The 10,802-nt window shown below is 67.4% G+C and overlaps 1 protein-coding gene across 1 annotated transcript; it reads right to left on the bottom strand.

Annotated features, from left to right (window-relative positions):
- Nucleotides 1-1,075: 1,075 nt before the first annotated feature.
- On the bottom strand, nt 1,076-9,986 carry AGPAT3 (1-acylglycerol-3-phosphate O-acyltransferase 3; the record flags this gene model as incomplete). The annotated part of the gene is made up of 8 exons (XM_084231757.1): nt 1,076-1,164; nt 1,574-1,772; nt 3,036-3,111; nt 4,866-4,968; nt 5,360-5,513; nt 6,264-6,425; nt 6,833-7,002; nt 9,809-9,986. The coding sequence occupies 8 exons, from the start codon at nt 9,984-9,986 to the stop codon at nt 1,076-1,078; spliced, it is 1,131 nt and encodes a 376-aa protein (XP_084087883.1).
- Between the last annotated feature and the right edge of the window lie 816 nt (nt 9,987-10,802).

Below are 10,802 nucleotides of genomic sequence, written 5' to 3'. Positions count from 1 at the left end.
AAGGGTGCGGGGAGCGTGGTGTGGAAGCAGCGGGGAGCCGCGGAAGGAAGTCCGTGCGAGCGGGGGCATGAGCAAGCCCGGGCTGCGGCCGCAGAGAAGGCCTAGGCGTAAGCCAAGCAGGGGCTGGGCCCTCCCCCGGGGGCGCGGGTCCCTGGGGAGATACCCTGAGGAGAGCGGCACAGGAGGGCACAGGCCGGGCCAGGACGGGGACTCACACACCAGCTTCAGGGGGATGGGGGGGCTCAGCATCCCTCGTTTTCATCACAAGTTGAGAGCCTTCAACTTATCAGCTACAAAAATAAATACTCTCCAAGCGGACGAGCACGAAGTGACAGCCGCCCGCCACCCGCGGCCCCGGCCGCCTTCCTCTGGGGCCCTCTGGGCTCTGCTCAGCTGGGCCCCAGCGCCGGGGGCTGAGCCGGAGACAGCTGCAGGGGAGAGGATGGGGGCCCGGGGCGCAGGCGAGCGCTGCCCCCCCGGGGGTGAACACAGGGCTGGGGGGGTCACACATGGGCCCTGGGGAGGAGCCCGGGTGCGCTGCAGCCGGCCCCGAGGACTCGGCGTGTGCTCATCACTAAGGGACTTTCCCCGGCGCCCACCGGGTCTGGAGCCAAGTGCGGGCCAAGCGGAGCAGACGAGCAGGCCTGGGCCGGGACCGGCCACAGCAGCTCCCGGGCTCCAGGAGTCGGGAGAGACGGTGTGCTGGAGCTGCGGAGAAGCGGCGAGGGCCAGGGCACATTCCCAGAATAACTGATAAAAATTGGATCGGAGTTTAAGAAGAGGAGGCGTCCAGGGCTCCCTCGGGCGGACGAGGGCTGGGGACACCTGGGGTGGGGCCGGACCCCGGCCCGCACCGCCCCCGCCAGGCCGGAGCCGCGCCCGACAGGCGGCGAGCACGGCGGCTCCTCAGCTGGCAGGTCTTCCCATCTCTCGCTCTTGGCTCAAGTTTTATTGGTTAATATTAGTCACCAGTTAATAAGAAAAACAGTTTCTCAGCCTCTCCTCACTGCTCGGTGCCGTCCGCGTGACTGGATCGAGGGGACCCGCCGTCGGGCGAGCACAGCCGCAGCCGTGGTCACTCCTTTTTCTTGAATTCCTGGTTCCCATAGCTGGACCCTTTCTCTATCTCGGTCACTCCTATTAGTCGTCGGACCGCAAAGGAAGCTTGAAGACAGGAGAAGGCCGGTCAGGTGTCCTGCCGGCGGCCACGCCGCAAAGACCCCGGCCCTCTCCCTGCCCCCGCGCCCGCCCAGTGTCGGGGCCGTACCCCCAAGGGGAACAGGCAAGCCGGGCCTGCCAGGTCGGGGGCTGCGGGGCTCCAGACTGCCTGGGCGGCCGGCACGGGGCGGGGCCTGTGTCGGGGCGGGGGTTGGCGCCAAGGCCCCGAAGCCTCCAGACCGTCACGCGAGTCCCTGAAAGCCCAGAGCCCCCACAGAGCTCTCCGGGGCAGGGGCCCTGGTGCTGAGTGGCCAGAGCCTCCCCCTAAGCCCGCCCGGTGGGATGGGGTCCCAGCTCCCCGAGGCCCCACTGCACCCACCAGGGAAGACCCGACAGCTCGAGCCTTATCCATTACCTGCCCCAACGAAGCCCAGGAAGGTCAGGATGAGGAGGGGAGAGCCGCTGGCAAAGACGCCCAGGACAAAGCTGAAGAGCGGGGACAGGAGGACGGTGGCCCAGCACAGGAAGTTGAGCAGCGTCCACAGCCGCCGCGGGGGCTTGTGCTGCTCCCCGGGAAACACGCCCTTCTGGTTGTACATCTCCTGCAGCGCGTCCTGGGGGCGGGAGAGGGCGCTCACAGGCCGGCCAGATGGGCGGGGGCCTCGGGGGACACCTCTGCCCGAGCCTGGAGCGTGCGATAGGCCCGACCTCTGACCCGGCAGGCCTCCTAGGACAGAACCGCGGCAGGCACGGCGCAGACCTGGCCGCCAAGGCCTGGAGGTGTGGTCTCCCGCTCCCCGCGCTGCGGGCCTCTCTTGGAAACCAGAGAGATTCGCCTGGAGCCACGTCTTACTCGACACTTTAGCCCGTTCTCCCTGAACTGCTATTAGCAGGAAACCACCCCACACCCACTCGGGGCAGGCCTGGGATTGCGAGCCAGCAGGGGGCGGCCGCCCGGGCGCAGGCTACTGTCCTCAGTTTACCTCCCCGAGGCCAGCCCTGGTTCACATGGGGTCGCCAGGGCCAACCTCCAGCCCCGGGGGAGGCCGGAACCTCATCTCTGCAGCACGTGGCGGGGTCAGGTGTGGGGCCCGCACGGCCAGGAGCAGAGCACGCGGGGCCGGCAGGGCCAGCCCCTTTCTTGAGCCCTAGGGATCCCCCTGTTCCCCGCGAGCCGTCACCGCAAGTAAAGGAGGCCCCTACACACTGGAAGGTGCTCCTGACCCTCGGCCTCCCAGCGCATAAAGCGAAACGTCTGCGTGTGTGCGTGTGTGCGTGTGTGCGTGTGTGCGTGTGGCGTGAGCTGGAGCCGGGCGGGCGCGGCCCTGGGGCCCCTCCTGCTGCCCCACACCCCACACACGTGCGCAAGTGAAGGCAACATGGTCAGACGCTGGAGGTGATCGCAAGAGCTGTTGTCCTTACGTATTCCTTCAGTTTGTTTTTCAAAAGTTAAGAAAAATGAAAGCAGAAAGGACGCCAAGAAGTGACACCCAGGCCTTCCCGGGGGCGCAGGGGCTAAGTCTCAGCACCATGAAGCCGGCCGCGGCCTCTGCAGCACGAGTTCCATCCCCAGCCGGGGAGCGACCCGCAGGGCGGCAGACCCCTCCTGTCTCCCCGCTGCTGCCCTCAGCAGTGGGTTTCAGTGGATCCGCCTGTTCTGCTCCCCGCTCTGTCTCTGGGGAATCCTCTCACCAGAGGACCTTGATTACAGTTATATAGTTCCATTTTCCACTACAGCTTGCGATAAAATACCAAACCTGAATCTCTGGCCCGTGCCCCAGCTCTTGTTTGCATAAATAAATCTTTAAAAAAAAAAAAAGTGACGCCCGCCCCACCCCGGAAGCCCTTCGAGACCCCGGGGGAGCCGAGTGCCTTACCTTCTCCTGGTACAGCTTGTGCAGCCACTGGGCTGCCTCCTTCTCGTCCAGGGGGATGTCTTCCAGGGGAAACCTCCTGTTTCATTAAGATGGAAAGCAGGGTGAGGAGCCAGAAGTCAAACTGGAAAGCGGAAGAGGAAGCCAGGACACAGGGCCCGCGTGCCGGCCCACCCGCCTCAGGTCAGGAAAGCAAGAGCCGCAGGGCTGAGAACTCTAACCCCAACTCTCCGGCAGCTGGCTTCAGCGAGGGGCCCTGAGTGTCCGGGACTCTGCGGGGCCCAGGAGGAAGGGAGGGCAGTCGCCCCGCCCCAGGCCGCCAGGCAGGGACGCGGGGCACACACAGAGCAGGACTGACCCCCTGGGGGGGCCCCTGGACGAGCATAACTCCTGGGGACGCCTCTGCGGCTGCAGGTGCAGCCCTTCGTGTCTTAGGGTAGCGCGAACTCTGTCTAAACAGAGAACTTCTGTCGGCTGTGCCCACGGGCCGTAGCTGCATGACCGGACCCTGCGCCCCCACGAGCCACAGGGGGAGCCCCACCCCACCAGCCTCTGGGCACCCCGATCACAAGAGGAGTGACAGGCGCTCCGACTCCCCACAGCCGGCCCAGCCCCCAGCAGTCTCCAACCCCAGCCACCGCAAACTCCAGAAGGAAAATGCTTCTGGTTTTGTGATGGTCACAAAGTCAGTCTGGGCAGCCCTGGGGAGCTGGCCGGGAGGGCCGTGTCCCTCCCTCACTGGAGTGGCACAAGCTCATGGCCGCGTGAGGGCAGCCAGGCCCGGGCAAGGAGAAAATGGGCAAGACTCGGCTGTTTACATTGGCCCCAGGAGTGGCTGCCTCTCTGGACACGTGTGAATGAAACAGGAGCTTGGCCAATTCAAAGAAATGACCAGAAAAACGGGCCTGGGCGGCTGGCGCGACAGCTGGCAGAGGGGGATAGGAAAGCGCTTTGCCAGTTTGGGTTTATCAGGACCTTTCCAGGACTTCGAAGGGACCGTGATAACCGCCACCGCTGCTGCAGACCAGCTGTCCAGCAGCCCAAGGACTCCCCGCTTCAACGTGGCACCAGCGATGGCTGCCAAGTGGCCACTCGCCATCGCAGAGGTGCTGGGGCGGGCTGTCTGCCTCCCGGGCAGCGACGCTGGACGCTGGGGCCGCCTGTGAACCGCCTCTCCCCGGGCCACTCGGCGGGCAGCGGGCGGCCACACAGACCCCAATCCTGCCTCCTCCCTGTCTCTCTTCCGGGGTGCTCTGGAGGGAACTTGAGGGGCCCTTCCTTCCTCCGCCTCCTTTCCTTTCAGACGCGAGACCCTCACGTCTGGGGTGGAGCCACAGTGGCAGCAGGGACCTCCCGCTGGCGGCCCCACAGGAACGCTCTGCCTGCCCCCAGGGGTCTGCTGGTCCCCTCACACAGGGGACCAGCTCCTGCACACACGGAGCAGCACCGAGCAATCTGACAATATTTAAAGGGCCCAGGGGGGCCTCCCCTCGGGGATCCTGGGGTGCCCGAGGCTCTGCATTCACCAGTGCCCGTGTCCTGCCAGCGAGCCCAACACTCAACAAGCGGCAGCGGGTGGGCCCAGCTGTGGCCCGACCCAGCCTTCTCTCGGGCTAGAAAGGGGATCCCTGGGGGCCTCGTCGGACTGGGAAGGCTTGTCCTCTTGGCCCACCCCAGGAGGCTCTACTTGAGCCTCTTTCAAAGCCCCGGCCCTTGGGCAGAAGGGCCGCTCCTCCCCACAGCCCCGGGATTCCCTGCCTTTAGCCCACACCCCCTGGGGGTCCGCCCTGCAGCCGCACAGCCAAGGCCAGCGCACCGGTCGGGCAGGCTCACCTCACACACATGTCGGCCTCGTACTTCTTCCCGTAGAGGATGCCCAGCAAGGACGGGATCTTCTTTCCCCGGAAATTCAGCGTGACATCGTAGACAGCCGAGACTGCGGGGGGCAGGGGTGAGCGCACGCCCAGGGCACCCCCTGCACGCCCGGGCACTGCGGCCTGGGCGCCCTGGGCCGGGGTGGACCGTGGCTGCGTGCGGCGTGGCGCCCGGCGGCCATCTGTGCCGCTGCCCTGTCTGTCCCCTCGGGCCCTTCTCCAGCCTCGCCTCCTCCCGACGGACCAGTTCTGTTTCCTCTAAGTCTTCCAGGCACACGCTCTTTGGCCGACGGTCCTGGTGCCCGCCGCTAATGGGCGCCCTGGCGAGGAGGCCAGGCCCTATTCCCCGCCGCCAGCCGCCCTCCATGGGTGGAAGCGCAGGCGGCCCCAGGTGTGTCTGGACAGAGCCCCCTTCCCGTGCCCGCCCGCCCCCTGCCCGGCAGGCGCGCTCACCTGTCCCGCGGAGGCACTGCACCGCGGTGGTGAAGCCCTTGGTGCGTGGCAGCAGGTGGTACTTGAGCGCGGGCAGCCCCTTGGAGGCGGCCACCTCCATGCTGACGCGGTGCTTCTTCTCGGTGAAGCGGGTGCCCTCACAGTAGAGGAGGAACTAGGACCGGCAGGGACAGGTTAGGGCGCTGTGCTGGCGGCCCTGGCGCTGAACCCCCGCTGGCGGCCTAGCCGCAGGGGCACCCGCGGCTCTGCCAGCAGGCGTGACAGGGTCACTCCAGGGACGGCCCCACGTGGCTTCTCATGTGGGGCTGCGATCGGCAGCCACACAGATTCCCTCACGGAACAGCTACTGACATGTCACTTGCTCTCAAGGAACACAAAGGACAACTTTGCAGAAAGGCGCAGTGCCGGGGAGGCGCGGGGTCTGGGCAGCAGCCTCCGGTCAAGGAGGGCAGAGAGCCCGCTCAGCCGTGCATGGAGCCCACAGAAACGAGGGCAGCTGCTTCCCCAAGGGCCGCCGGCCCCAGCCAGGTTGGCGGCGAGGGGCAGGGCAGAGGACGTGGTGATGGCTGGCGTCCCCTCCGCTCCACCAGGGGACAGGAGAAGAGCCGGGCTCTGCGCTGCGGGGGCGTGCTTGGGGGTGGGGGCCTGCTGCAGGGGCCCCGGGGTTTCCTCGGGAACCCGGCTCAACAGAGAACCTCCCAGGAGGAGCGGCCACTCAGCCCGGGCGCTAGGCTGGACACTGGGCAGATGCCCATGCACGCCAAGGAGCTTCCAACTCCCTGCCCCCAGCTGAGCCGTGCTCCCGGGCAGGGCGGGTCCGGGAGAGGCTCCAAGCCTGCACGCGGAGGGCGGCGCCTGCCCCGGGCCTCCCACCCTCTCAGCCCCGCGGCTCCCCGGGACGCACCCACATGTGCTCGGGGTAGTCCGACAGGCGCCTCAGCCCCGAGATGACAGTGTCCCGGTCCTCCTCCCACTTCCGCTTGCAGAACACGATTTCCAGGAAGTACCACGTCCAGCCGATGAGCGGCACGTACAACAGCTCCCGCTTGGCCAGGACTTTGGAGCTCTGGGGGGAAAGGTCAGTGCACCAGGGCTCCCTGGGCCGGCTGGGCACCGGTGACTTCCACAGGGTGCCCCGGACTCGGAGCGCGGCCCCGCCGGGATCACACCAGCCCCACTCCAGACAGGGGACGGGGCGCAGGCATGGCGGGCCGGGCCCTGGCCGCAGTGGGCTCCTGGACCTCCTCAGAGGTGGGTGAAATTCACAGGAGGCAGCCCTGGTCCCCGGGGAGCTGGGGGAAGGGCAATGACAGCTGACTTGGCCTGGGTGGCCGAGGCAGGCAGTGGGCAGTCCAGGGACCCAGGTCAGCACACACTCAGCCCCCAACTCAGAGGAGCCGCAAGGAAGGAGCACCCAGAGCACGCCAGCACCTCCGGGCCTATGATCACCCCCAGCTGCCCGCCCACACTCACCCCCAGCACGCCGAACCGCTCACACATGGTCCAGCCGCAGAGAAAGTCGATCTCAAAGTTGTGGTTGAGGATGACCACCACGTGCTCCTTCCCGAAGTGCTCCACGGTGGCCCGGTCGGTGAAGAGCGTGCACTCCGTGCAGGACCACCACTCCAGGAGCATGACCAGCTCTGGGGGGAGGGGAGCGGGCACGGTGAGCCAAGGCCCACCCGCCACATGCCCTGCCAGGCCCGTCCAGCATGGGCCCGTCCGTAGAAACGTGTCTGGAGCTTATGTTCCGCCAGACACATTTCCAATTTATAACCGCCCCCTCCGGCAGGGGGAGACCATGACGAGGCCCAGGGGAGGGCTCCGTCCTTGACACTGGGGCTGTCCCATCACCACCTCGCATGCCGTGTTCGGACGGGCTCGGTGCGGGCACAGGGCCAGCCACGCCCCAGCCAGTGCCCATGCCAGGCTCAAGCCCACCACCCTCGGCCCTCAGGGCCAGGTGCCAAGAGTGGTTCTGAGCCCGACCGCCTGGCCTCGGTTTCCCCGGGTGCACAGAGGGGCACAGCGGCTCCGGCACGCAGCTGCTCCGGAGGAGACCCTACACCCCAGCGGCCTCGGGGTGTCAGTTCCACCCCGACAGGGCGTGAGACACAGGTCTGGGCGCCAGGCAGGAGGAGGACGGGGCTGAGGACACGGCACTCACCAGTGGGCGGTGGCCCACGTGTCGGCTCCAGGGAGGAGCACGCTCCGCAGCTACGGGTGCTGGGGGCGCGGGGGACCGGGGGCCAGCCAACAGCCCCAAGGAGGAACCAGCTGGCCGGCTGTTGCATCCGGGCACTGCACCGAGCTGAGGCCGCATGGGGACAGCAGGCTGGCGGGCAGCGGCCGGCAAGCCACAGCGACCTCGGCTCCGGGTTCGCGGGCAACGGCGCGGGGACACAGCGAGGCGCAGCCCCCAACACGGCCCCCAAACCCCAGAGAAACCACACATCCACACAGAGGGGGGCGGCTGGGGCGGGCGTGACAGCCGGTCACCCGCGGGCCCTCGCCGGCGCCAGCATGGGGCTGCTGGGAGGGCGGGCGCAGTCAGGGCTGGATGTGAGGGCAGGCCCGGGTGGCCGGGGACAGCGCAGGCAGCGGACCGTCCGCCCGGCCGGCGGGCCCTGGGAGAGGAGGGGGACGGGGCCGCACAGGATGAGGCCGCTCGGCTTCCACGCCTGTCGTGCGTGTGTATTTTGCTGCTTGAACAGGCCCCGCGGTCTGTTTCCTTCTCCCCCCACTCTGTCTCGGCCGCGGATTTAAAAAGCTCCGATCATGCCCAGGCGCAGCACGGTGGCGAGCCTTCCCGGGGGAAGACCGTGGCACCAGGCCGGGCTCCAGGCAGCGTGGCTCGGCTTCCGCCTGAGCCCACAACCCGGGAGAGGCGCCCCCCTGGAGGACCCCCACGCGGCCAGGAAGTGGTGAAGCTGAGCACCCCAATGTCAACAGGATACCCCTGAGCAGCCAGCTCAGCGCGGGAGGCCGGGGGCCCTGTGTGTCTGTGCCCTGCCAGCTCTGGGCGTTGAGCCGTCTCCTGAACTTCTGCGCCAGGCTGACGCGTCTCCTACCATCTCGTCTTTATTTCTTAACCACCTTTATCTAACGGTTCAGAAGGCACTTCTGGTTTCTCTTTTCTGCCCCGCACTCAGCTAACAAAGTTCAAAGATGCAGCCCCCACTTCCTTCCTCACCTGCTCACCCCAACACAGGCCACACCTGTCCGGGGGGTGGGGCTCCTGCCCCACGAGCTGGGCGCTGTTGCTACTTTACATGATGCTCACGTGCGCGGGGCCAGTTCCTCATCTCCCCCCACGGCTCCAGCACAGCCTGCCCCTGGGACAGTTGTGCCCCGGGAAGGCTGTGCCCTGGGGGGTGGGCCTTGGGGAGGGCTGCGTGCTATCATGCCCCCACTCTTGTTTGCTGGAGCTGTGTCCACACTCCTCTGCGGCCCTCACCAGCCCATGGCCGCGTCTGGCGGCGTCGCCTGCAGCCTTGCCAGGTGAGTTTCTGGCCGTTGATCCTGCGAGGTCGAGCTCATTTTCAGGAGCTACAGACTTTTGCAGGAACCTGCTCACCCTCGCTGGTCCTGGCGGCTTCTCTGTGCCCCTCCTGCGAGCCCCGGCCTGCCCGGGGGCACCGGGGCACTGCGGCTCGGGGCCCAGGTGCTGGCTGTGCCAAGGCGGCCTCTCCCACATGCCCTTCCTCACTGGGTGTGGTCCTGCGCAGTCCCAGTCCCTGGGCCACCCTGTGAGACCCGGGGCACAGCTCCACCTGCGCAGGTCCACTGGCTCCTCCGGGCCCGGCGCCGGCCCATCTGCGGGGTGCTCAGGGCTCGGACCGAGCCCGGCTGAGGGTGCTGCTCAGGCCCGAGCCCACCTCCGCCATGCTGAGCCTGGACCCATGCCCGGGCTGGGCTCCGGCACAGTGGCAGGGACGCTGTTGCAGCACCCCTTTCCTCACAGGGCAGGGGCACCCCTTTTTTTTCAGCACCCTTTTTCCTCACAGGCAGAAAGCTCCCGTCCTCACTGTGCGCTCGGCAAGGCCTGAAAACTAGCTTGAACCAGGACGTGACTGTTCGGGGCGTTTTATCTCCAAGCTACAGCCATGGGTGGCGCCTACAGCTGACTGTGTGACCAGGGCCTGCCCTGTGGAGGGTGCCCAGCCCACCCGCAGGCCCAGGAGGGACCGGGTCCTCCCCCGCGGCAGCGCTGCATCTCCCTTCCCGCAAGGAGCGAGTGGATTCTCCAGTCCCGCTTGCTAGAAGATGCCCACGCGTGCCCAGAGCGTGGAGAGCCTCTCCACGGGGCCGAGCGGTCCAGGGGGCTGAATGGCCTCCCACCGGCCCACCGCCAGGACGGACTGGGGCCTGGGCGCCCCGCCCTAGTGCGGGCCCGGACCTGTACCGTCACGCCCAGCCCGCCCGCGTGCCCACAGCCCAGACACTCACGGCTCCAGAGCGAGTAGGCCAGGCGGCAGTTGAGCCAGCGGTACAGCTGCTTGTTCACGGGCCAGAGGACAAGCGTGCACAGCTGGGTGAAGTTGATGAGCAGCCCGCTGACCACGAAGACGAAGCCGATGAGGAGGTGCACCACGAACTGGGTCTTCAGGTAGGCAAGCAGGCCCATGGTCGCGCTCAGGGGCGGCTGCACGGTCCCTCACTAAGCACGGCCACCCTGCAAAAGGCCGTGGTTAGGGGCCTGGCCGCAGGCCCAAGAGGGACCGTGCCCTGCCCAGCGCCCAGACCAGGGCCTGACGGCCAGCTCCCCGGAGCTGCTTCTGACGGTGACACACGGGGCACGCGGGCTCACCCACCCCTTCATGCACACACCACACTCCCATACACCACACGCATGCACACGGCACACACACTGCACACACATGCGCACACGGCACACATGCACGCACCACACATGTGCGTGCGCACTACACACATATGTGTACACCAGAAATGCACGTCACGAGTGCGCACACTGCACGCGCACCGCACGTGCAAGCACCAGAGCGAGTGGCGGTGCGGGAAGGCGAGCCCAGAAACAACACCGAGAGCTGGCGGTCACAAGAGTCATCTCGAGGCACTGCGGCTCCTCGCTGAACAGGCCGAGCCTGCACACGGACCCACAATCTGCCCGCGACAGCCGCCAGCGCCTTGCTGCCCGCCGCCCACGGTGAGGCCAGGCTAGGGTGCTGTTCTCTGGCAGTGGGGACTGTGGGGACCCTGGGGACTCCGCCCCGCCCCACCCCACCCCGCCCCTCCCCAACACGCTTCTGGGCTCCAAAGCTGAGGGGGCTGGTGCTTCGCAGCTGTTGCTCCGCAGGCGGCCCCGTAATCCCCGGCCAGGAAGCAGGCGAGGCCCCACGTGCCCGGGCGGGAGGAGGTGTCCCGCTCCCTCCAGGGGTGCGGGGGGGGCACTCCACTCTGCAGACAAGCACACCAGGGTGCC

Source organism: Talpa europaea (genome assembly GCF_964194135.1).
Source record: "Talpa europaea genome assembly, chromosome: 4".
NCBI lineage: Eukaryota > Metazoa > Chordata > Mammalia > Eulipotyphla > Talpidae > Talpa > Talpa europaea.
Note: the sequence above shows the minus strand (reverse complement) of the source record. Positions and strands in the feature narration are given on the sequence as shown.